The following is a 20,600-nucleotide window of genomic DNA, read 5'->3' as shown; positions in this document are numbered from 1 at the left end:
CCCTCTGTGAAGGGCCCCAACACAAGCCCTGCTTCATACCCTCTTCAATCAGGACTCAAGTCACAGAAAGGTTACCTGATTCTTTTATTTAAGAAAAGTGAAATACATGGACCTGAAGTGAGACAGCAGAGGGAGGGAGTAAGAGCGGCCAGGGCAAGGCAGCTTGGCTGGCCAGCCCCCAACCCTCTGACTGAAAAGCCAGCAGCAGGCTGCATCTCTGAAGGCCATACCTGCTTTGTACCCACCTTGGGGCCTCAGAGCTAGCTACTCTAGAGGACCACAGGGTGCAGAGAGGGTGTCCTGAGGGTCCTTCCTAAGAGGGATTCCTGAGGAGGGAGCTGAGACCCTAAGGGCAGCAGCAATCTTCTGGTTAAACTGCTCCCCTTCACTGTCCCACCTAGGGGTGGGGAAGAGCCAGGAGCAATGGGGAATGCTGTGAGGGCTGTGGGGGTGGGGGGACCCAGCAGACCTGGGGGCCGGGTTGAATGTCAGCTGCTTGAAGAGAGGTCCATGGTGCTGGCACTGAGGCCCCGGGAGACCTGAAACAGACAACACTACCCCATCAGCTCAGGGACCTCGGCCTCCCAAAGACTGGCTCCTAGAGTCCATCCATCCCATGGTCACAGTGTATCTCTGGACCTAGGATCACATCTGTCTCTGGACCAGTCTATCTCTGGACCTGGGACTTTGTTTAGCCTCTGCTAGGGTTTTCCAGAAGGCCACAATCTGGTGGAGAAGCTACCTGGAAGAACCACATGAATACTAGCATATACTTTGAGTGTGTTGATACAAGAAGTCATTTGCCATTAAAATATCACTAGTGTTTTCTCACATGGGGATTATTTAATATTTTTCTTTTTCCATTCTCATCTACTACTAAGGCAGCTGCAGGATGAAAAAATAATTCGTATCTCCAAATAATTCTTAAATTATTCATAATTCCAAAGTACCAGTTTACAGAATATTCCTATTTCCCTCCTTATTAACTTATTTGCTACTATGTCTGGCCTGAAACTGTCCCTTGGTGGTCAGCACTCACCACAAGCTATCTGCCTGATTCCTTAATGACTGCAATCCCCTGGCTCATCTTCATCCCAGATGACTCCTCTCCCTTCCCTCTTCCCTTACTCCACTGGGCTTGCTCACTGGCTGTCCTTTTTTCCTCACCCACCAATATGCTCACAAGCACTGCTCTCACCTGGAGGGGTGCTGCACTAGGTTGGTTCAGATAGTTCAAGGAGGCTGCTCGCTTCATGTTGCTGCTACAATGGAAAACGGAAGAATTGAGGCCTCCTCTCTTCCTCCTGAGTGGCCTTAAGGCTGTGGGCCTCTTGAGCACTGCCACACTGGGGCACCCATTCTACCCAAACTCTCTCTCCATGGCTGTCCCGTTGACTTCCTCCCTGTTTCTCTCCGAGATACTTCTCCAGAGATCAGGAGCCAAGAGGAGTTGGAGGCAAGGGCTTACTTTACTTGCCTGCTTTACCATATCTTTTTTTTTTTTTTCTTTTTTTTTTTTGAGACGGAGTCTCGCTGTTGTCGCCTGGGCTGGAGTGCAATGGCATGATCTTGGCTCCCTGCAACCTCTGCCTCCTGGGTTCCAGCAATTCTCCTGCCTCAGCCTCCCAAGTAGCTGAGATTACAGGCACCTACCACCACACCCGACTAATTTTTGTATTTTTAGGAGAGAGTTTCACCTTGTTGGCCAGGCTGGTCTCAAACTCCTGACCTCAGGTGATCCACCCGCCTCGGCCTCCCAAAGTGCTGGGATTACAGGCGTAAGCCACCGCACCCGGCCACTTTACCGTATCTTGACTTCCATGTATACCTGGAGGGCCGAGGCTCAGTCCCCTGGAGCTTCCTCACCAAGAGTTCACTGCTTCTGCGGAGCACATCCCGGATCTTGCCAAGAGAGCCACTCCTCTGCAGGGTCCCACTGCCATCCTGGCAGAAAGGAGTGAGCAATGAAAGCTACAAGGATCCCACACAAATGGGTTTCTGAGTCTACTCCTAGCATTTATTCTGCACACATCCCCCACCCCCAAGGCCCAGTGACTGGAAATAAAAGTCCTGTCAAAAACTGGCTCCCAGAGATACCCCTGAAGGATTACACTATCTAGACTGGGACAGCATGGCCAAGAGCCTCTCACCACCACCAGCAGGAGTGGGCAGGAGAGATAAAAAGGCAATGATCAGACTTACCCCGGACCACTCCACAGCCACGGAAGCATCTTCACCTCCCTCGAATTTCACACTGTCTCCAGGGCCCTCCTGGGAGGTCCTTCTACCATCACTCTCCCCAAGCAGCTCTGCCACCTTGGTCTGGCTGATAGGGTCAGTGCCCTGGAAGGAAAAGGAAGGACCTGGGACTTCCTACTCCTTAACTCCTCAGGATGGGGCTTTCAAATTTTTTTCACCATCAGCCACTGGAAGGAAAACATTTTTCCTTGTGATGTCTCAGTTTATACCTACTGGAATAATACTTACCTTTTCTATTTGCAATGCATTGCTATATATAGATCTGTATATATTTTTAGCCCCATGGCCCATACTGAATTGATTTCACAACCTACTATTGAGACCCACAATCTAAGAAATTCTTGATTTAGGCTCTCCCCAACCTCACTCCTCTCACCCACACCACCCAGGCCCCCTCCTTATGAAAGGGCAGGGTTTCTCCTTCATATCCCCATTTAGTGAATCTTGAAACTAGAGTCCTGACCACAAAATGCAGGTAGGGGGTAAGAACATGCTTAAAAACAACCACAATCACAACACTGCCTCACTTGCCTCTCCCTCCTGGCTTCATCAGCCTTTCCGCTTATTCTTAGGAGACTCCCAAGAAACCTCGGGACTCTCTCACCCCCAGGGCCCTTCCCTCTAGGACCTCCTTCCCCTCTGGGCTTCTGACCTGTCTCCGGGACCGCAGGGCACATTCCTCCAGGGTCTCAGCGGCCTCCAGCTTTCCCTGGCGCCTATACAGAGCTCCCAGGTTTCTCAGAGTAGTGTTCACTGTGGGGCTGTGGTGAGAAAGAGACCAGAGAAGGAAGAGAGAATGAGTTCAGAAAACAAAACATTTGTCTTCCAAGCAAGACAAGAGGAAAAAAAAAATAAGAAAATAGGAGAGAGAACAGAGCTAAAGCTGAAGGAAAGTCTACGGGAGGAAGGGAAAAGGTCTGGGAGGCTGGGAGCAGGGACTGGATGGAGGGCATCGGAGGCCAAGCTGGCTTTTCACTGTCAGCTCACCTGCTCACTTTGCAGGCCTTGTACCAGCCTCCATACTCAGCATAGGGTGTCCCACCCTCATGGTGCCGGCTCTGCAGGACAGAGAGAGGCCAGAAAGAAGGGCAGGGAGAGCCAAATATAAGAATACAGAGATGCTGAGATGCAAGGTGGCATGGGGCTAGGGTGCAGGCTGGGCTGGGGAGGACACCATGCATCTGGGGCTGGTGCTGGGGTGGGAAGTGAGAGTTGGGCTCATGCAAGGAGTAAGACAAGAGACCCTGGTAGCCTTGAGCTCCCCAGGCTGGCCCCCCTTCCCCCCACTCACTTTGCTCATTTCCTCCCGCTCCTCTGCATGCATCCAGATGGGCTTGTGGTCATCTAGGGGTGATACATGGGGTGGGGAGGTTAGAGATGGGAGCTAGACAGTGTCGGAGAGCCAGGACCCAGAGGCTGACAGGCTGGACTGAAGGGGTCTGGCTCCCCCTGGGAACCGCTGTGGCCTAACCCCCGACCTTTGGTCTGAATTTCTTTTCTTCCCCACAGCCCCTTCCCCAGGCCCTCACCACTCACCATCCACAGACCCAAACTCCTGTACATGGGCACGGGTCAGGATCTCTTTGTATAGTGTCTCAGCCTCAGCATATTTGCCCTGTTTCAGGTAACAGGAAGCCTGGAAGACAGAAAGGCAAAAATACAGGAACAAAACATGGAGGGAGGCAAGGTCTTTTTTTTTTTTTTTTTTTTTTTAGACAAGGTCTTCACCAGGCTCAGGGAGTTCCACTTCTCAGTGTCTCTCTCACTTTCCCCAGAGATCTTTCTCACACCTCCTTCTCCAGGTGTACGGTCAAGGGTATTCCCAGCCCACTCCCAAGAAGCTGTGGAACTTCTATAACCGGAATGAAGCAGATCCTTCATCCGCAAAGGCAGCCCCAGACATGAGCACAAAGTTGATGAGAGCAGTGTGCCAGATTGTGATGCTTCCTGACTCTAGGACCCAAGTGGCCTCTCCGCCCGCCCCCCCTCCACCCACCTCCGTGCCCCCCTCTCCGTTTCTTCCACCTACTTTGTCCCTCCTCCCATACCAGGTTGTTCTTGGTCCGGGCTACATTAGGGTTGTCCGGCCCCAGCTGCCCCTCGTAGATGGCCAGTGCTCGCTGGTAGTAGCATTCCACGGCCTCATACTTGCCCTGGTTTTGGCACAAGAGGGCCAGGTTGTTCAGCTGTTTTGCCACATCTGGATGATTCGTGCCCAGGACCTGAAAGGGAACAAAGGAGTGGATAAATGGCTATGAGAACATGTGTGTGCACAAGCACACGTGTGTTTGCATGTAGGCACACACATGTGGAAAGCAGAGGAAAGGGAATGAAGGAAGAGAGAACAAAGCAGAGATGGGGGTGAGAAAAAAAAAAGTGAAGGAGGAGGGTTAGACCAGAGGAGCCATGTAGAGAAGGGTCACAGCGACAAGAGAAGAAGGGAGAGAGGGCATGGGTACCTTTTCTCGAATCTCCAGTGCCCGCTGGCACAGAGGCTCTGCCTCCTTGTACTTGCCCCTTTTGCCATAGAGCACAGCCAAATTGTTGAGTGTGGCAGCCACCTATGAAGACAGGCCTGTCCCCATCAGACATTTGGGTTGCAAAAGACCTATGGGAATCTGAGGTTCCCCACCTCCCAGCAGGGCCCAACACTCACTGCACAACTCTAAGAGACAAAGTCTACTACCCTGGAGCCAGGGGCTGAAGGGAGGGGAAATTGCTGAACAGGATGGCTCTGAGGCTAAGGGACAGTATCGCCCTCTAGGGGATTTTAAGAAATTTCTGGAGGTGTTTTTTCTTTCTTTTTTTTTTTTGTTGTTGTTGTCACCATGAAGATTACCTTTGAGGAGGCAAGAACGCTATAGATGTTCTGCATGTGTGGGACAGCTCTGCCAATTTTTTAATGTTCTGCCAGACATCCAAACGCTAAATGTAAACATTGATATTTGATGGGATATCAAGATAGGAGTATGATTTCTGAGATACATCATCCCTGCCTATCATATGTCATACCATAGGGAATTATTTTCACACAGATCACATTCAAAAATAGCTTTTTGGCTGGACGCAGTGGCTCACGCCTGTAATCCCAGCACTTTGGGAGGCCGCGGTGGGCAGATCACCTGAGGTCAGGAATTCGAGACCAGCCTGACCAACATGGAGAAACCCCGTCTCTACTAAAAGTACAAAATTAGCCAGGCATAGTGGCATGTCTGTAATCCCAGCTACTCGGGAGGCTGAGGCAGGAGAATTGCTTGAACCCGGGAGGTGGAGGTTGTAGTGAGCCAAGATCGTGCCATGTTGCACTCTAGCCTGGCAACAAGAGTGAAACTCTATCTCAACAAAAAATAAATAACTTTTCAGCTGGGTGCGGTGGCTCACACCTGTAATCCCAGCAGTTTGGAAGGCTGAGGTAGGTGGATCACTTGAGGTCAGGAGTTCAAGACCAGCCTGGCCAACATGGTGAAAACCCATCTCTACTAAAAATACAAAAATTAGCCTGGCGTGGTGGCACGCACCTGTAATCCCAGCTACTTGGGAGGCTGAGGCAGGAGGATCACTTGAGCCTGGGAGGCAGAGATTGCAGTGAACCCAGATTGTACCACTGCACTATAGGCTGGGTGACACTGCGAAACTCCGTCTCAAAAAACAAAACAAAACAAAACAAACAAACTTTTCATTTTTCATTTTCTGTACATTGACAACTCTATCATTTGCCTTGGCATGATATCTCTACTTAAGGTTGTTTCTCTCTTTCCTTTTATTTTTATTTATTTATTTATTTATTTATTTATTTATTTATTTTAAGATGAAGTCTCACCCCATCACCCAGGCTGAAGTGCAGTGGTGCGATCTTGGCTCACTGCAACCTCAGCCTCCTGGGTTCAAGCAATTCTCCTGTCTCAGCCTCCCGAGTACCTGGGACTACAGGTGCATGCCACCACAACTGGCTAATTTTTGTATTATTAGTAGAGACAGGGTTTCACCTTGTTGGTCAGGCTGGTCTCAAACTCCTGACCTCAGGTGATCCGACCACCTCGGCCTCCCAAAGTGCTGAAATTACAGGAGTGAGCCACAGCGCTGGGCCGCTTCTTATTTTGTTGAGACGGAGTCTTGCTCTGTTGCCCAGGCTGGAGTGCAATGGTGCGATCTCGGCTCGCTGCAACCACCAACCCCCGGATTCAAATGATTCTCCTGCCTCAGTCTCCAAATAGTTGGGATTACAGGCATATGCCACCATGCCTGGCTAATTTTATATTTTTTTTTTTAGTAGAGACGGGTTTTACCATGTTGGCCAGGATGGTCTCAAACTCCTGACCTCAGGTGATCCACCTGCCTTGGCCTCCCAAAGTGGGATTACAGGCGTGAGCCACCAAGCCCAGTCTCTTTCTCTTATACACAAATAAATCTGGTCTGTCATTTATTTTCTTTTTTTTTGAGACAGAGTTTTGCTCTTGCTGCCCAGGCTGGAGTGTAGAGGCGCGATCTCACCTCACTGCAACCTCCACCTTCTGGCTTCGAGTGATTCTCCTGCCTCAGCCTCCTGAGTAGCTGGGATTACAAGCGCCCCCCACCACGCCCGGCTAATTTTTGTATTTTTAGTAGAGACGGGGTTTCACCATGTTGGCCAGGATGGTCTTGAACTCCTGACCTCGTGATTTGCCCACCTTGGCCTCCCAAAGTGCTGGGATTACAGGCGTGAGCCACTGTGCCTGACCCTTGTGATTTCTTATAATACTGTACTTTAATAAAGTGTCCACCTATATTTTCAGTTTTTTTTTTTTTTTTTTTTTTGAGACGGAGTCTCGCTCTGTCACCCTGGCTGGAGTGCAATGGCACGATCTCGGCTCACTGCAAGCTCCGCCTCCCGGGTTCACGCCATTCTCCTGCCTTAGCCTCCCGAGTAGCTAGGACTACAGGCGCCCGCCACCACGCCCGGCATTTTTTGTATTTTTTTTAGTAGAGATGGGGTTTCACCACGTTAGCCAGGATGGTCTCGATCTCCTGACCTCGTGATCCACCCTCCTCAGCCTCCCAAAGTGCTGGGATTAGTGCTGGGATTACACTCGTGAGCCACTGTGCCCAGGCCACTTTGCTATTTCTTTTAACAAAGTTGTACTCAATACAGCTACTGTTGTTTTGTATTTTTACCTTATTATATTACATTGTATATATTGTCCTTACAAATTACTTTTCTTGTTTTTCTTTTATATTTATTAGAGTAGCATATTAGCTTTTGTAGAAATCATATGTGGATTTACCTATGACTTATCTATTAATTAAATTCAAGCAAAATATTTGTTATAAAAAGGAGTCACTGAGTCTCAGAGAATTGAGAATCATTAGGATCACTGGACAGTGCCTGGAAGAAAGGACTTCTTATGCCTCCTTCCTCAGCACCCTTAGTGAGTGGACTGAGGGCAGCAGATGGATGAGCTAAGAGAGGCCAAAACAGCAATGGTGGGGGGTGCGGGGCATGGGGCGGGGAGGGCAAGGAATACTGACAGCAGGATGGTCAGGTCCCAAGGTGCTCTCCCGGATGCTAAGGGCATCATTCAGCAGGTGGGCAGCTTCCTTATACTTATTCTGGTCACTGGAAGAAGACAAAAGTGACAGGAGTTACCCTGAACCCACAAGCCTTCTCCTTCCCTCCTTCCCTTTGGAAGGACTGAGTACATTTAAGGATTGGAGACCTCCATGAGGAGACAGGAAGCCTGGCGTGGACAGTAAGGGGGCTTCACTGACATACTCATACCAGAATGCAGGGCACTGCCATCCCAAGAGGAGGCCACAAGTTATAAGAAGCAAGGGGGCAGAGGGAAGAGAAGGAGAGAGCACTCCCCAAAAGAGAGATTAGAGGAACAAGGATCCCAAGGGATGAGCAAATGCTTAGGTATGGGAAAAGTGAGAGTTCTGGCACATAAAGAAGCACCCTGTTGGGGTGTATCTGGGAGGCCCAACAGGGAGGAGAGGTACCCTGTAAAGAGGAAAAATGAAAGCCAAAGGAGGACCAAGGTGGGAATGTGGGGGAAGATCTGGGCACTGGAGGAGGGAAGTCCTCACCGATACACCAAAGCAAGGATGTTGAGCATGGTGGCGACATCAGGGTGGCCACGGCCTGATGTGCGCTCCAGGTCCTCTAGTGCCTGCTTACAGAGTGGCACGGCCACCTCATAGCGACCTTGGGCTGCGTACTGGATCACCAGGTTGTGCAACGTCCGCAACCTTGCTGGGATCTCATATCCACCCTGCTGAGCTGCTGTAGCACCTTGACCACGGGACACTAAACCATCACAGAACATAAACAAAGGACTCTTCCTCTCCCCTTTGCTGTCTGCCCTTCCACTCCCCATTGCATGTCTTGTTCCATACTTGTGCCCACCCCAACCTGGACTCTCAATATTAGACCTGCCTCAAGTGCTATTCTTTTATCCACTCCCTTGACCTATGCCCATCACAACCTCAGTTGTTCACCCAGTAATTCATGCATTCAACAAACATTTATTTAATAAGTATGAACCAAGGGATGTTCCAGGAGTACAAAGGTAAGAAAGACCTGGTTCTTTCCCTTGGGGGGCTCATGGTCTCCCTGTCTCAGGTTTATTCTCCCACTAGACTGTGAACTCCTTACTGGTAAGACCTATGCCATTTCCATCTCAGTACTCCTAGTGCCTAGCACAGTACCTGGCACATATTCAGTGCTTAATACATGTTCGTTCAATGGGGAGGCTGAGGAAATCGAAGTACTAGCCCAGCCCCTGCCCTGTCTCCAGAGAAAGTGGAGAACCTATTTCTAGATGGTGACTGTCCTGTGTACAGGGTGGGCCACAGCTAGGGCCAGCCTCCTGCTGCCCCTTTGCACCCTCCCATTCCAGAGGCAGACTCACAGCCATTGCTGGGGTCCTCTTCCTCCTCGTTAGGAAAGAGGTCATCCAGGGAATCCTTGGTGGCATCGCCTTCTTTCTCCTCCTGGAAGGGAAGAAGCAACATATAAGGGCCAAGATATCCCTACCTAGTAGCCTTCTCAGTGACCCCTCTAAGCCATGAAATCACAGACAGATGGGACCTAGGAGAAGACTGTTGTTCCTGTCTCTGCCCCTGGAAAGGCTAGCAAGTGGCCCAGCCAAGCTCAGGCCTCTTGTTTGTAACAGCCAGAGATGCTTTGGACAAAATCTCAAGACTTCCCCTCCTTCTCATACAGAAAGTTTCCTTCCTGGCCAGGTGTGGTGGCTAACGCCTGTAATCCCAGCACTTTGGGAGGCCGAGGTGGGCAGATCACCTGAGGTCAGGAGTTCAAGACCATCCCGACCAACGTGGAGAAACCCCATCTCTACTAAAAATACAAAATTAGCCGGGCGTGGTGGCGCATGCCTATAATCCCAGCTACTCATGAGGCTGAGGCAGGAGAATCGCTTGAACCTGGGAGGCAGAGGTTGCGGTGAGCCGAGATCACGCCATTGCACTCCAGCCTGGGCAACAAGAGCGAAACTCTGTCTCAAAACAAAAAAAAAAGAAAAAAAAAAAAGTTTCCTTTCTAACCACCCTCAATCTCGCCTTAACTCTTGTAATTATGGCCCTATGCTGATCTCTGTGTGTTTACGTTGATTACATGTCTGTCCTGTCTCTCCTGAGGGAAGGGAGTGTGGCCGATCTTATTGACATGTACCCAGAAAGTGTCTAGCTCAGCCTGGTGCCCATCATCTGCACAGCTCATTCTGGACTTACTACGTAACCCTCCCTCACTGTCTAACCTATTCCGCACTAGGAAAATCTGCTTTTCCCCATCAGGAACTGCAGCCTCATCCAAACACCAACCCTCCTACCCAGCTTCACCAATGTGTCCTATGCAATTCATCTACTCACTTTCCCTGGGACAGACCAGCTTTTCCAGGCTGTAAGCCTTATCAATGACACCCTGCACTCCAGTCTAAAAAGCTGCTCCCTCTTCCTCATCATGAACTTTCAAAATCCATCTCAACTCCTAACCCACTCAAATGGGAAATCCAACCTATATCCTACCCATCCCTGTATCCTGCTTCCTCTATTTTTTTGTTTGTTTTTTGAGACAGAGTCTCTAGTCTGGCAACAGCCCAGGCTAGAATGCAGTGGCATAATCACAGCTCACTGCAGCTTCCACCTCCTGGGCTCAGGCGATCCTCCCACCTCAGCCTCCAGAGTAGTTGAGGCTATAGGTGCACACGACCACATCAGGCTAATTTTTTAATTTTTTGTGGAGACAGGGTCTCACTATGTTGCCCAGGCTCCCTGCTTCCTCTATGAATTCTTCTTAGACCATTCCAGCCCTCAGAGACATTTCTCTGTGAAATTCTTCCCACGCTGACTGAACCACTCATCCAGCACTGAGCACTTGCTGCTTTGTATTTTGTCACATATATGTTCTCCTGGATAAGACTTGTTCCCTACAGATACATCTCAAGAAAACACACACTCTCAGCCAGGCATGGTGGCTCACACCTGTAATCCCAGAATTTTGGGAGGCCGAGGGCAGGCAGATCACTTGAGGCTAGGAGTTTGAGACCAGCCTGGTCAACACGGCAAAGCTCCATCTCTACTAAAAATACAAACATTAGCCGGGTGTGGTGGCAGACACCTGTAATCCCAGCTACTTGGGTGGCTGAGGCACAAGAATTGTTTGAAAGCCAGAGGCGGAGGCTGCAGTGAGCTGAGATGGCATCACTGCATTCTGTTGAGCGAGGGTTAAATTTCACACATTTTGGACCGGGCATGGTAGCTCACACCTGTAATCCCAGCACTTTGGGAGGCCCAGGCGGGCAGACCACCTGAGGTCAGGAGTTCAAAACCAGCCTGGCCAACATGGTGAAACCCCGTCTCTAGTAAAAATACAAAAATTAGCCAGGCGTGGTGGCAGGTGCCTGCAATCCCAGCTACTCGAGAGGCTGAGGCAGGAGAATTGCTTGAACCCGGGAGGCGGAGGTTGCTGTGACCTGAGATTGCACCATTGCACTCCAGCCTAGGCAACAAGTGTGAAACTCCGTCTCAAAAAAAAAAAAAAAATTCACACATTTTGAAAGCAAATTTTAGGAGGGTCATGCTCAACTGGGTTATGCTTTCCCTAATTGTACCACGTAGAATTCTGGATTGGAATTGTCCAGGTGCTTATCTATCTCCCTCACAAGCTTGTAATTGTGAGAGCAGGAACTCTGTGTGCCCCATTCACCAGTGCAGTGCACAATGCCTGGTACACAGTAGGCATCTCATTAAATGTTGACTGAATTACCTGAATATTGTTTTTCCCCTTGCTGTCACCTGGAGTTGGTGTCAGGGCTGAAAAAGGAATTCTTTCAGGTGAGAGCAGGTTGGGTAGAGCTGATGGACCCTGAGGATGATGGGGCAATTGCCCCCATGTCTGTGGTAACTCCCGGCTGCCCACCCCTCAGCCAGTCTCGCCTGTGCACACTCACCGAGGTATGTCCATCCTCATCATACTGCCGCAGCTGCCCCAGGAACTCCAGGTGCTTCTTTTCCTCCTCCAACTGAGCCACAGCCTGTTCACTGCGCTGTAGCCGCTGCTGGGTGCCAGCCAGCTCATCCCGCAGCCACTGGTTCTCCTGGCATAGCCGCCGCACCTGAGCCCGCAGCTTCTGTTTCTCCGACTCCACTGTGCTCAGGTGGCTGGCTAGAGCCAGCATCACCTAGGTGGGCACATCCCCTGAGCTCCAGATTCTGGGTGGGAGTATTCAGGAACAGGTGGAAGGGGAACCTACTGGGACATGGCAAGACTGGCAGGGGCACAGAGGAGCCAGAAGGTGGGGGTGTAGCAGTGGTGCTACCTTCAAAACATACCCTGAATCCAATTTCCCACCACCTCCACTGCCGTCACCCTGGGCCAAGCCACTATCAATTCCTACCCAAATTATTACAATAACTTCCTCACTGGCCTCCTTGTTTCTGCCCTTGTTCCCCTATTGTCTATTTGTAACCCAACAACCTGATGATGCCAAGTTAGACCACATCACTCCTCTTCTAAAAACATTCCAATAGTTTCCATCTCGCTCAAAGTAAAATCAGGGCCAGGCACAGTGGCTCATGCCTATAATCCCAGCACTTTGGGAGGCCAAGGCGGGTGGATCAAGAGGTCAGGAATTCAAGACCAGCCTGGCCAACATGGTGAAACCCCATCTCTACTAAAAATACAAAAAATTAGCCGGGCGTGGTGGCATGTGCCTGTAGTCCCAGCTACTCGGGAGGCTGAGGCAGGAGAATCGCTTGAACCTGGCAGGCAGAGGTTGCAGTGAGCCAGGATTGTGCCACTACATTCCAGCCTGGGCAACACTGCGAGACTCCGTCTCAAAGAAAGGGCAAAATCAAAGTCCTCGGGGTGGCCTACAAGTTCCACTTGATCCATCTCCCTCCCCTCCAACCCCATTACCCCTCAGACTTAATTTTCTACCTTGCTTCTCCTCATTCACTCTACTGCAGCCATACTGGCCCCTTGCTGTTCACTGACCTCACCAGGCAGACTTCCATTCAGAGCCTCTGCACTTGCTGCTCTCTGTGCTTAGGACGCCCTTCCCCTGTTTATGGCATGACTCATTCCCCTCAACTTCACGTCTTTGCCAAAATGTCACCTTTTCAAAAAAGGGTGGCCTTTTTTGACCACCCTATCTAAAATTATACCCTCTCCCCACAGTCCCTAGTTTCCTTCCTTGCTTTATTTTGATCCTTTTATGCTTAGCAACTATCACTCTGGCATACCGAATCATTATTTATTTATGTATTGTCTGTCTTCCCAAGCTAGAAGGTAACCTCCAAGATGGCAAAGATTTTTACAGTTTTGTTCAATGATGTATCTCTTCAGTGCCCAAAAGCATTCTGGCACACAGTAGGGACTTAATACATATTTAATGAATGAATGCAAACGTCTAAAGTGAGGTGATCCCAAGCAGCCCCAAACCTTTAATCAGATAACTGCTCCTCCATCCACCCTGGACCACTTGGCACCACCTTTGCCCTCTCACCTGGGCCTCACTCAGCCCGAGCTCAATGTTTTCCATAGAACGGCGAAGCTGCCGGGCCTTCTCATGCACCAGCCCTTCCTCATGGCCTCCCTGCTGCAGACACTCAATGGTCTGGGACAGGCTTTGCAGCACGGCCTGGTGTTCACTGCGTAGGGCCTCTAGCCCTTGGCTGACCAGCCGTGTGCTCCCCAGGATCTCCTCTTGGCTGAGCCGGTGGCCTGCAGGCTCATCCCGCTGCCCCAACACCAGGCCTGACATCCTGGCCTGGGGGACCTTGCCCGGTCTAGGGAGAAACAACAGAGTTCGGCTGGTGTAAAGATGAGACAGAGAAGCTGAGCAACTTTCTCAGAGAGTGGTGGGAATCCAAGTGAAGGGACAAAAGTAAGAGTGACCCTGTGGCTTAGCTGGAGAGAGAGAGTGACCAGCAGGCAGGGAGCTTAGATCACTAAACTCAAAGCTAAGGTTGTGGGCAAAGCGAGAGGGAGATGAACTGACTTAAATAAAGGAAGACTATAGTAGGAACAAAGGTGCTTAGAACCAGCAGAAGGATTTAGGACTTAGGAAAAGAACAAAAAAGCAGTTACAGCCTGAGTTAGGAAAAGGAATCAAAGGATGAGAGACAGCACTATGGGGATCACAGAAGGTCTGTGGGAGAGCTGCAAATGGCACAGGGTTAAAGTGGAAGATATGCAGAAAATAATGCAGGGGTCTAGAAAAAAGGGAAGGAATCTCTGCAAAGTTAAATCAGGGAAGAAAGGGAAAAGAAGAAAACAAGAGCCTTCCTTGCAGGATCCACATTACAGGGTCCCAGAAAGCTCAAGGTCTTCAGGCTGCGTCACCTGCAGAACTAAGCCCAGCATCTCCAAACCTGGTCAGCCCTGCATATTTTCCCACTAACCTTCAACCATACTTCCCACCCCCCAGGACTCAGACTGTATTCCCACTTCCTCAGAAGGGTCTTGTTTCTCATCTTTGAAGCCTTCTTACCTGTGTACAGAGCAGAGGCCCTGGCTGTGGCACTCAGGCCAGAGCCCGGAAGAAACTGTTCTGCAGCCAGAGAGTCAGAGGATCTGCCCTGCCCAAAGTCCAGAAGTCCAGCGTTCTCACCCCTTCTTTCACCACTTCACAGCTACCCAGAGGACCTGGCCCAGAGCCCCACCCAGGACAAACACCCTCCCTCCCTCCCTCTGCCCACAGGTCTTCAAAGACGCCCAATTCCCTTCTCCTTCCCCAAGCCAGCCTCCCTCATTGCAGGCCTAGGGAGCTACTGTCTCCCAGGAAGGGAATGAGAGAGAGAGATTTAACCAGAGACCTACAGCAAGAGGCGTGTCTGGGAAAGGGGAGGGAGGAACACCTGGTCACTCCAAACCCAGTCACTTCCATGGTTTTGTCTCTGTCACGGTCACCTACAAACAGGCTCTGAGAGGAATCACCGTAGGGTGCCTCCACAATGCCCTCGCTGGTCCGCAGCTCCAGCGAGGACGTGGAGGCCTAACGACCCTGAGGTCACTGAGTCAGTCGGTGGCGCAGGGGGCGGGGCAGGTCGTCTGTCTGTCTGTCTGGACGCCGAGGGGCGGGGAAGAATCGCGAAGGGCGGAGTTTTGGAGCCTGGAGTTTTGTAAGGTTGGTTGGAGGGGGTTTGTTCATCTTTCTGGTAGTGCGAGAATAAGAGATGGCAGAGACCTTAACCTTCAGCCCCAGGATACCCTCAAACACTCACCTGCAATCTGCCGGTGTGGCTGCCGCTCTTGGCGGTACTGCCCCTTTAAATCCATGATGGCTGCCGCTCGAGGCAATTGTTTTGACGGGTCTGGGGGGCGGGGCCTGTTTCCTAGTCACGCGACATCAGAGCTGCCCGCGGATTGGCTCTCACGGCGTTCAGGTAGGAAAGGAGGTGTGTATCCAGCTTGGGCTCCAGTTTTCTGCCCGCCTCCTTTACGTTATTGCGGAGCGACGGCGCCGGACAGTCAACGTCATCTAGGAGCACCGAGCAGCTTGGCTAAAAGTAAGGGTGTCGTGCTGATGGCCCTGTGCGCCCTGACCCGCGCTCTGCGCTCTCTGAACCTGGCGCCCCCGACCGTCGCCGCCCCTGCCCCGAGTCTGTTCCCCGCCGCCCAGGTAATCCATCTTACCCGGGAAGAAGGCTGCTTCCATTCGGGCTGCTGGAGATGGGGTCTGCGGGCATGCGAGGCGGGAGTTGCGAGTCTGGTCAGGAGTCATGCAGGTCCGTGACCTTGGATAAGGCACACTTAGCCTCAGCTTTTTCCTCTACAAGTGTTGCTTTCTCATAGGGCGAAATTCTTCAGACGAGATACTTAAGGTGAAAGTGCTTTGCAGATCACCGGTTGTACAGGTTTCAGTAATAACGTTTCGAGTGCCTATGATAAGCCAGGTATAGGTAATAGACGTTTCAAATAAATGAACTCCTTTCAAATACTCTATAAGGCAGTTACTATTCCCATTTTATAGATGAGGAAAATAAGGAGTCCAAGGTCACACACCAACTATCAGAGCTAAACAGTCTGTCTTTCAGAGCCTGTGCTCTTAACCATTATGATATGATGCCTGCAAGGATGAGTTACTGCTGATATTAGAGAATGCAGGGCAAGATACCAAGAACAGTGGCCTCAGGGGAAGGTATCCTGAGGTCCTAGTGGGTGACTGGTGAGTCACACAAAAGAGAAGTAAGTCCTGCTCCTCTGGAGCTTTCAGGCTGCTTATGGTAGAGTTTGGGAGATGCATGTTTAAAATTCAAATCCAAATCAACCTACTCCGAAATGCTGGGAATACAGCAAGGAACAAGAGTGAAATGACCCCTCCCCTCCATTCATATGTGAAGAATTCCCAGAAACAATGCAGAGGGCAAAAGGAATTGGCACTGATGGTGGTACATGGATGTGTGGAAGCTACCAGCTCTGGAGAAGGGAATTGTTTAGGTAAAAACAGATTCCTGGAGATGGAGAGTTCTGAGCCAAATTTGGAAGGAGATTACCAAGGGGAGAACATTACTGTGCAAGCTGTGAAGGGTGGAGTTTTTGGATAGCTGGTTTGGGATACATCCAGGAGGAAGTGGGCTACAAGCTAAAATTGATCTGTGCCCTCTGCCTTGGTTCGCTGATGCTTTGCCTTCAATTAGCTTTCAAATGAAAGAGATGTCTTTTTATCCCTAGATGATGAACAATGGCCTCCTCCAACAGCCCTCTGCCTTGATGTTGCTCCCCTGCCGCCCAGTTCTTACTTCTGTGGCCCTTAATGCCAACTTTGTGTCCTGGAAGAGTTGTACCAAGTACACCATTACACCAGTGAAGATGAGGAAGTCTGGGGGCCGAGACCACACAGGTGGGAACAAGGACAGGGGGATTTAAGCAGTCAAAAGGAAAAACATGTTAAGACCCTAGACTTGTATATTGACACACTTGTACCTTGTAAGGCAGAGGAATGTAATTAAAAAGCACTTATTTGGCGCCTTTTGCATGTAGTATGTGCACAGGAGTCAGAGAGTAGAATACAAAGCAATAGGTAATTGGTCTATGCTTCTAAAGACAATTTGGGTAATTGAAGAAAATGGGCCATACACAGGAAGTGCCATGACATTTTCCTTCATACCCTTCAAAAATTTATAACAGGCTGGGTAAGGTGGCTCACGCCTGTAATCCCAGCATTTTGGGAGGCCGAGGCGGGCAGATCACCTGACGTCACAAGTTTAAGACCAGGCTGGCCAACATGGCAAAACCTCATCTCTACTAAAACTATAAAAATTGGTCAGGCGCAGTGGCTCACGCCTGTAATCCCAACACTTTGAGAGGCCAAGGCAGGCAGATCACTTGAGGCCAGGAATTCAAGACCAGCCTGGCCAACATGGTGAAACCCCATCTCTATAAAAATATAAAAATTAGCCAGGTGTAATGGTGCAGTCCTGTAATCCCAGCTACTTGGGAGGCTGAGGCATGAGAATCACTTGAGCCCGGGAGGTGGAGGGTGGAGGCTGCAGTGGGCCGAGATCGCGCTGCTGCACTCCAGCCTGGGCAACAGAGCAAGACTGTCTCAAAAAAAAAAATTAACCAGGTGTGGTGGTGGGCACCTGTAATCCCAGCTACTCAGGAGGCTGAGGCAGGAGAATCACTTGAACCCAGGAGGTGGAGGTTGCAGTGAGCCGAGATCGCACCATTGTATTCCAGCCCAGGTGACAGAGCGAGACTCATCTCAAAAAGTATATATATTTATAACAGGCCGGGTGTAGTGGCTCCTGCCTATAATCCCAACACTTTGGAAGGCCAAGGCGGGAGGATAACTTTAGGTCAGGATCCAGCCTGGGCAACAGAGTGAGACCCCGTCACACACATGCAAAAAATTTATAACAGTTGAAATTATTTAAGTATGATTTACATGGCTCTCAGTAAACTTACTGATTTCAGTAATTTGAAAATATTTTGGCTGGGCGCAGTGGCTCACGCCTGTAATCCCAGCACTTTGGGAGGCCAAGGTGAGCGGATCACAAGGTCAAGAGATTGAAACCATCCTGGCTAACACAGTGAAACCTGTCTCTACTAAAAATACAAAAACTTAGCTGGGCGTGGTGGTGGGCACCTGTAGTCCCAGCTACTCGGGAGACTGAGGCAGGAGAATGGCGTGAACCCGGGAGGCGGAGCTTGCAGTGAGCCGAGATCGCACCACTGCACTCCAGCCTGGGCAACAGAGTGAGACTCTGTCTCAGAAAAAAAAAAGAAAGTATTTTATCTGGAAGTTTTATACAATTTCAATAATCATAATGGTTTTTTCACCAAGCTTCATGTTGGTGTTGCCCCTCCTTACTCCAGTGTGCTGTGCAAATTTTTATCATTTCTGCTTGTGCCACAATGCTAAGCACTGCTCTCTGGCAGAGAATGGGCCAGTTCCCAGTGCTGGAAACTAAACTACTCTGACCTGAATCATATCCCCCAACTGTCCTAAACCACAGGCCGAATCCGGGTGCATGGTATTGGCGGGGGCCACAAGCAACGTTATCGAATGATTGACTTTCTGCGTTTCCGGCCTGAGGAGACCAAGTCAGGACCCTTTGAGGAGAAGGTTATCCAAGTCCGCTATGATCCCTGTAGGCAAGTTTGGGATGTGGGATGATGATGGAATGGTCTGAATAACTCCATAGCTTCTCAGAAGATGTGGGGCTGCCTAGATGGTCTGCTAACCTGTCCCTCACCCTGATTAGGTCAGCAGACATAGCTCTGGTTGCTGGGGGCAGCCGGAAACGCTGGATCATCGCCACGGAAAACATGCAGGCTGGAGATACAATCTTGAACTCTAACCACATAGGCCGAATGGCAGGTGAGAGATGGCTACCAGATGTGTGGGCTGGAGGCAGCAAAGGTTCTAGAGCTAATGAAATCCTGTCTTTTAGTTGCTGCTCAGGAAGGGGATGCGCATCCTCTTGGGGCTCTGCCTGTGGGGACCCTCATCAACAACGTGGAAAGTGAGCCAGGCCGGGGTGCCCAATATATCCGAGCTGCAGGTATGGGGAAAGGAGTTGCCTGGGTCCTATAGTTTGGAAAGGCAAGGAGAGTCTGAACCCATGGTTCCACATCTGGTACTGGCAGAGAAAATTAAGGAAAAAACAAACATGAGGATGAAGATATGCATGTGTTTTGACTTAAAACATAGCATGCGTCCTTCTTTGTGTATCTGCTCCTAAAGAGCAAAGCAAGGGCAGCATGTGGGGTATGTCCCCTATGTAAGTCCCTCTGCACCCCCCTGTTTTGTGGAGGGTGGCAAATCGGCTTCTTTCCCCAGGGACGTGTGGTGTGCTACTGCGGAAGGTGAATGGCACAGCCATTATCCAGCTGCCCTCTAAGAGGCAGATGCAGGTGTGTATGGGTATGGATGGGAGGGGTCAGCAAAGGAGGAATTTTTGGAATGTAACTTTCCTGTCTGGGATAGCTCCCAGGTGTTTTATGATGCAAGGAACTGCCTTGAGCTGAGGCTGTCCTTTTCTGCCACATGACTCAGGTGTGCTTTGTCGGATTGGCACCATAATTAATTTTTTTTTTTTTCGAGACAGAGTCTTGCTCTGTCGCCCAGGCTGGAGTGCAATGGCACGATCTTGGCTCACTGTGACCTCCACCTCCCAGGTTCTAGCAATTCTGCCTCAGCCTCCCGAGTAGCTGGGATTGCAGGCATGCACCACCACAGCCAGCTAACTTTTGTGTTTTAGTAGAGATGGGGTTTCACCATGTTGGCCAGGCTGGTCTCAAACTCCTTACCTCATAATCCGCCCACCTTGGCCTCCCAAAGTGCTGAGATTACAGGAGTGAGCCACCGCACCCGGCCCTACTTAATTTTTTTTGAGACAGGGTTTCACTCTATTGCTTGAGTGCAGTGGCACAATCAGCTCACTGCAGCCTCAAACTCCTGGGTTCAAGCAATCCTGCCTCAGCCCCCCAAGTAGCTGGGACTATAGGCGCACACCACTCCACCAGGCTAATTTTCGTATTTTTTGTAGAGACAGGGTATCACCACGTTGGCCAGGCTGGTCTCGAACTCCTGAGCTCAAGCAATCTGCCTGCCTAGGCTCTCAAAGTGCTGGAATTACAGGTGTCAGCCACTGCACCTGACCCTGGCTAATATTTTTTATTTTTGTAGAGATGGGATCTCATTATGTTGCCCAGGCTGGTCTCGAACATCTGAGCTCAAGTGATCCTCCAGCCTTGGCCTCCCAAAGTGCTGGGATTACTGGCGTGAGCTCTTTGTTTTCAACTACTTAGTTCCTACTGTAGGATCTTCACTTAGTGTCAGCCATCTTATGCTTTTCCTTTTCCCTCACCCTTCTCTCTTTGAGTCTAAGAAGCCCCCCAAGGGTGTGCTCTCAACATTGTCAAGCTCTTTCCCCCCCATTGTACAGAATCTCCATCTGTTTTCTCTGTCAGGTGCTGGAAACGTGCGTAGCAACAGTAGGCCGAGTATCCAACGTTGATCATAACAAACGGGTCATTGGCAAGGCAGGTCGCAACCGCTGGCTGGGCAAGAGGCCTAACAGTGGGCGGTGGCACCGCAAGGGGGGCTGGGCTGGCCGAAAGATTCGGCCACTACCCCCCATGAAGAGTTACGTGAAGCTGCCTTCTGCTGCTGCCCAAAGCTGATATCCCTGTACTCTAATAAAATGCCCCCCCCTCCTGTTTTAATCTGTTACTGTGGTTTTGTTTTGGGTGTTTTTTGTTTTGTTTTGTTTTGTTTTGCGGGGGAGGGGATGGTACAGACTAAACGTGGGGAAAGAAGTAAAAAGTGTGGAAGAGAAAGTACAGGACACTGGGTCTGTCCCCACCCCAATTCCCTTACAAGTAATGGAGCCGG

The 20,600-nt window shown here is 50.3% G+C and overlaps 2 protein-coding genes across 5 annotated transcripts; one reads left to right on the top strand and one right to left on the bottom strand.

The window, feature by feature from the left end:
* Window positions 1–60: 60 nt before the first annotated feature.
* KLC4 (kinesin light chain 4) lies at window positions 61–15,258 on the bottom strand. 3 transcript variants are annotated; one of them, XM_008958768.4, is made up of 17 exons: window positions 14,576–14,866; window positions 14,247–14,334; window positions 13,260–13,542; window positions 11,703–11,933; window positions 9,147–9,228; window positions 8,323–8,542; window positions 7,765–7,852; window positions 4,719–4,820; window positions 4,308–4,481; window positions 3,796–3,895; window positions 3,551–3,603; window positions 3,247–3,317; window positions 2,912–3,020; window positions 2,203–2,343; window positions 1,829–1,944; window positions 1,199–1,262; window positions 61–539 (listed from the first exon to the last, which is right to left on the bottom strand). In XM_008958768.4, the coding sequence occupies exons 3-17, from the start codon at window positions 13,515–13,517 to the stop codon at window positions 489–491; spliced, it is 1,860 nt and encodes a 619-aa protein (XP_008957016.2). In that variant the 5' UTR covers window positions 13,518–13,542; window positions 14,247–14,334; window positions 14,576–14,866; the 3' UTR covers window positions 61–488. The 3 variants fall into 3 exon arrangements, with proteins under 3 accessions (XP_008957016.2, XP_063460976.1, XP_003833321.2); XM_063604906.1 differs by having other exon boundaries at window positions 14,247–14,329; XM_003833273.4 differs by lacking the exons at window positions 14,247–14,334; window positions 14,576–14,866 and adding an exon at window positions 14,980–15,258.
* Window positions 14,846–20,431, top strand: MRPL2 (mitochondrial ribosomal protein L2). Of its 2 annotated transcripts, XM_003833277.7 has the most exons (7): window positions 14,846–15,377; window positions 16,430–16,598; window positions 18,217–18,355; window positions 18,466–18,581; window positions 18,655–18,765; window positions 19,044–19,117; window positions 20,177–20,431. In XM_003833277.7, the coding sequence occupies exons 1-7, from the start codon at window positions 15,033–15,035 to the stop codon at window positions 20,387–20,389; spliced, it is 1,167 nt and encodes a 388-aa protein (XP_003833325.6). In that variant the 5' UTR covers window positions 14,846–15,032; the 3' UTR covers window positions 20,390–20,431. The 2 variants fall into 2 exon arrangements, with proteins under 2 accessions (XP_003833325.6, XP_008957015.3); XM_008958767.5 differs by lacking the exon at window positions 19,044–19,117 and having other exon boundaries at window positions 15,129–15,377.
* Window positions 20,432–20,600: the final 169 nt, after the last annotated feature.

The sequence above is a fragment of the Pan paniscus genome, chromosome 5 (genome assembly GCF_029289425.2).
Source record: "Pan paniscus chromosome 5, NHGRI_mPanPan1-v2.0_pri, whole genome shotgun sequence".
In the NCBI taxonomy this organism is placed as follows: Eukaryota; Metazoa; Chordata; class Mammalia; order Primates; family Hominidae; genus Pan; species Pan paniscus.
The sequence above is the reverse complement of the archived record's forward strand: the minus strand, read 5'-3'. Positions and strand labels throughout refer to the sequence as shown.

Coding starts and splice junctions, on each gene's coding strand:
- MRPL2 (XM_003833277.7), top strand. CDS start 15,033: ATGATGGCTGCCGCTCGAGGCAATTGTTTTGACGGGTCTGGGGGGCGG. Junction 16,599..18,216: donor TGGGGGCCGAGACCACACAG/GTGGGAACAAGG, acceptor CCTAAACCACAG/GCCGAATCCGGGTGCATGGT. Junction 19,118..20,176: donor CCTCTAAGAGGCAGATGCAG/GTGTGTATGGGT, acceptor TTTCTCTGTCAG/GTGCTGGAAACGTGCGTAGC.
- KLC4 (XM_003833273.4), bottom strand. CDS start 13,517: ATGTCAGGCCTGGTGTTGGGGCAGCGGGATGAGCCTGCAGGCCACCGG. Junction 3,604..3,795: donor GGAGTTTGGGTCTGTGGATG/GTGAGTGGTGAG, acceptor TATCACCCCTAG/ATGACCACAAGCCCATCTGG. Junction 540..1,198: donor CTAGTGCAGCACCCCTCCAG/GTGAGAGCAGTG, acceptor TGTCTGTTTCAG/GTCTCCCGGGGCCTCAGTGC.